The 4,341-nt window shown below is 32.9% G+C and overlaps 1 protein-coding gene across 1 annotated transcript; it reads left to right on the top strand.

Moving 5' to 3' along the window:
- On the top strand, nucleotides 1-4,341 carry LOC139893465 (5-amino-6-(5-phospho-D-ribitylamino)uracil phosphatase, chloroplastic-like). The gene is made up of 11 exons (XM_071876630.1): nucleotides 1-221; nucleotides 318-449; nucleotides 587-655; nucleotides 1,206-1,310; nucleotides 1,590-1,644; nucleotides 2,304-2,377; nucleotides 2,499-2,582; nucleotides 2,712-2,852; nucleotides 3,319-3,384; nucleotides 3,775-3,884; nucleotides 3,967-4,341. Exons 1-11 carry the CDS (start codon nucleotides 138-140, stop codon nucleotides 4,133-4,135), a joined length of 1,089 nt encoding a protein of 362 aa, XP_071732731.1. The 5' UTR covers nucleotides 1-137; the 3' UTR covers nucleotides 4,136-4,341.

Here is a 4,341-nt window from a genome sequence, read left to right as displayed (position 1 = left end):
CACTTCACAACCTAATAAATTCAGTACTCCGTATCTTGTTCTCTTATAATTCGGGCTGAAATTCTTCCCCAAAAATTAAACCACAAATGCACACCAAATCATCTTCTTTAACAACTGTAACAAAGTAAATCAAAACCATGAAATTTGCTTTAGGTTTCCAATTAGTTCCAACTACTACTTCATTTCTTCCGTATCATCTGCCAATTAACCTCAGATTACCGGTTTGTTAAAATTCAATCTTTTTCGTACGTTATTATATACTTGTATCTGTATCTATATATATGTGTTCATGATTGTTGTGTTATGTTATGTTACAGAGCTTTCAACGTTCGAGCTTCGTTGAACAACAACGTAATAGAAAAAACATAATTAGAAGCTGTTATGGGTCTGAAGAAATTGGGCCTCTTGATGGATTTCAGTTCACACCCACCAAGATTTTTATGGAAGAGGTAAGTTTTTATTGTAAAATTTTTAATCTTTTATTGAAAAGTTTTCATCTTTTTGGGCTAATTTTGTAGAAATATAAACTATTTCTGGAATTTGTGAATTGGGTTTTATGGGTTTTAAAAAAAATTGCATTTTTTAGGCAATTGGAGCTGAATATGGAGAAGGGTTTGAGACATTTAGACCAGATGGACCATTGAAAGTTGATGTTGTAAGTATTATTCTGTCTTTTAGCTTTCAGTAGTAACTATACTTTGAGTTATAATTCATACCTATATCATGTTAAATGAATATTTAGTCCTCATACATCATATTCGATTATTGTGTTTTGATCCAACTGGTAATTGGTAATGGTAATCACTGGTCACATTTGAGTGTTTGGATGGAGGCAAGCTAATTATGAGTATTTAATTGTTTGTGCATGAAATGATTAGGTTATAAAGTTGGTTATTCGTATAATACTTTATTCATATTTTTTTATGTTTCCTTAAGTGATCTAAAACGTCCAATACTGAAAGTGATTACCAGATTATTGCTTGTTAAATTTTGATACAACAAAAACAAATCCGAACGCAGAATCCTACTTGTTGTTTTGTTACAGCTGATCATCTTGTTCTATATTTTAAGGCTAGATCAGTTTGTGTATGCAATCACAAACACCCCCTTAGCAGTTTTGATGAGGAAGATTGTAAATTCGAATAATGTTGAAGCTGATTATTCATCCATTTGATGTAACACCCAATTTGTCTCTTTACATGCAGGACTTTTTAAACGATAGATTACAAGAGGGATTTCTTAAAAGAATTCGATATGCTATGAAACCTGATGAAGCTTATGGACTAATTTTTTCATGGGATAATGTGGTGGTAAGCCTGTTATTTTTTTTTTTTTTTTTTTTGAAAGGCAATGTTAGTGGTTAGCACACGAAGTTAATTCACGAAAATCCCCCCCCCCCGAGACTCGAACCCTGGTCTCCTCGAACACCATGTTAACATGGTGACCAATGAGGCAAAGCCCCATTGGCGGTAAGCCTGTTATTTATATTAAGAAGTCTGTTTTATGCTTGAATCGAAACAGAAATGATGAACTATAATTGTTTATTGCTTTGGTTAAGATATTTAGCACTATTTTATTCGAATTATCAGGTGGGTACTCAAGCTTTGAAGTTGAGTGCTTGGAAAGAACTTGCATACGAGGAAGGTATGTGGTCATGTTTCCCATGTGATATACTTTTTTTTTTTCCTAGCCTGCAGTTTAAAGTTCTAATATAAATATTATAATTTACACTTAAATTTGAATATCACACATTGATAGATGAGAATGAAAGATTTAGATTGTACACAAATTTCAGTTATACGCTGGAAGTTATCAGTCACAAATAGAAATTACTTGGTTCATCTAAATGTTGACACGTATGTGTGTTATGTGTATGATTGATTATTCAAGTTGTTAGCATATAATTTATATAATACATTGAAAACCAACTTAAACAAAGGGCAATGCTCTGCAAAATTCTTGTACTAGACTTTAACAGTGTTGCAGAACTCGGAATTACTCGGTGAGTAATCGGTTTTGGCAACTCGGGGAGTGTTCGGTGAGTAATCGGTCAAAACTCAGCCAAAACTGTGGATTACTCAGAAAATCGGCCAAAACTCTGGATTACTAATCCAGAAAATCGGCCAAAACTCTGATTACTCGGGAAATTGGTCAAAACTCGGTCAAAGTCAAACTTGTTCAACATTCGAGTACTCCCCGAGTTGACGAGTACTCCCTAAAAAGTCCCGACCCAGAACTCCCGAGTAGCGATTTTTGCAACGTTGCTTGAACTATACATGAATCAATTCTTGTAATTCGTGCAGGAAAAGAGATTCCTGATAATGATGATATACAAAGGCTTTTGCTTCATGGTGCTCCAGATCATGTTTTGGATAAGGTTCGATACTTATTGAAACTCAAAATTTCGTTTCCATATTACTCACATTTAAGAAAAAGGTTTATAATCAATTTGTTGATTGTCCTTGGAATTTCATTTGTTAAATGTTTGAGCGTTTTAGGTGTTGATGTGGGAGAAGGAAGAATGTGAATTAGAAAGATTAAGTTCAAAGCTTTCACACTTGTATAGCAACAATCTTCTCAAGGTTATTATCCTTTCTTTATTACTTTTTTAAGTTAAAAGTTATTCAATTACTTATTTACTTTGATATATGTATTTATTAAAAATAAAATATCTAGTTGCTGAAAATCATGTTATTGTCCTTTTATATTAGCTTTCAGAACCCATGGAAGGTCTGAAAGAATGGTTGGATGCTGTATCCACTGCGCGCATTCCATGTGCGGTTGTTTCAAGTCTCGATAGGCGAATTGTGGTTGATATATTGGAAAACTTAGGTCTTATGAAGTATTTCCAGGTATGCATGTGCTACCGTATTCATTACTACATATACTTTGAAAGTAATTGTGTATATTAAATAAAGGCAAAATTCATTAAACGGTAAGAGGATTGTGAAAGTTTTTAAAGTAACTAATTAAACATCATCTCTCACATGAAAATGAGGAAGTTCAGTTTAATAACAAGCTAGTAGGGTACAACCGGAAGAAAAAGTGAAATTGATTATTTGAACATCAATAACTGGTTATTGCAACTTTTAGGTACGATAACCGGTTTCATACCACAAACTCGATTATCCCTTTAGTGAGTACAAATTTGAAAAGTTTTGTATTTTTTAAATATTGTCACTGGTTAGCATCAAGTTATGATCTAACGTTTAAAGGGTAGTGCTTACTGAGTAGTGAGTCATCTACTAATTTTTGAGAATTTATTAATATAAATGAATAAGTGACTAATATTTATTTTTTTGTCTATTTGCTGGTAAGGCAATAGTGACAGAGGAGGATGGCATGGATTCCATGGCTCATAGATTACTTTCTGCAGCAGTAAAGGTAAATGACCTTAATATGAATTGGCTTATTCGGAAAAAAATAATAAAAAAATAAATAAATTGAAAGTGATTATGTGATTTTAAATAGTTGGAATACGATGATCAACCCTACTACAACGGTTGTAGATGTATATGGATTTGTTCTTCAACTATCCAAGTTGTAACAGTCAGATAATCATTTAGTAACTAAATTACCACGAATAACATCTAGTGATAAAACGAGGTTTGTCTTGCGAGTTGAGAATATAAGTATCTTAAATTAGTTTAAAAATTAGTGATTATTCGGTAATTCAAAGTTACCCTTTAATATACATTTTGGTTGCAGCTAGTAATAATGAAATGATCTTCCAAAAATGATTTTCAGTGAGTAATAAATTATGTACTTTTGCAGTTGGATAGAAAACCATCGAAATGTGTGGTGTTTGAAGATGATCCTCGTGGTATAACCGCGGCTCACAATTGCACAATGATGGCAGTGGCACTTATCGGTGCACATCCAGCGTATGAACTTTTCGAAACTCTCGATGAAATTTCTTATTTCATGTAAATATAAGGATTAGTTTTGTGACATCAAAACCTACAGGTATCATTTAGTGCAAGCTGATCTTGCTGTTGGTGGATTTAATGAACTGTCGGTGATAAATCTTCGAAGACTTTTTGCACACAAAGGATCAAGTTTCATGGAGCTACAAAAGCAAGTTGTAGAGAAAACACCTCCACGAAGGAGACTTACAATTGACACCCTCTATTAATTTTATTGATATTCTTTTTGTAAATTTTTGTGAAGTAAAAAAGTTTGGATCTTGCTACCAATCTCTGATGTTTATGGCAATTTTCTTGTGCATAGAAAAACTTGCATACATATAGTTAGAAAGCAATGGTTCTCAAATCTGGATCAGATATGGCTACTGATAACTTGTATTCTGTTCACAAAATTGAAAGTAAACTCAACTTTTCA

This window comes from Rutidosis leptorrhynchoides, chromosome 2, assembly GCF_046630445.1.
Source record: "Rutidosis leptorrhynchoides isolate AG116_Rl617_1_P2 chromosome 2, CSIRO_AGI_Rlap_v1, whole genome shotgun sequence".
NCBI classification, from domain to species: Eukaryota; Viridiplantae; Streptophyta; class Magnoliopsida; order Asterales; family Asteraceae; genus Rutidosis; species Rutidosis leptorrhynchoides.
The sequence above is the reverse complement of the archived record's forward strand: the minus strand, read 5'-3'. Positions and strand labels throughout refer to the sequence as shown.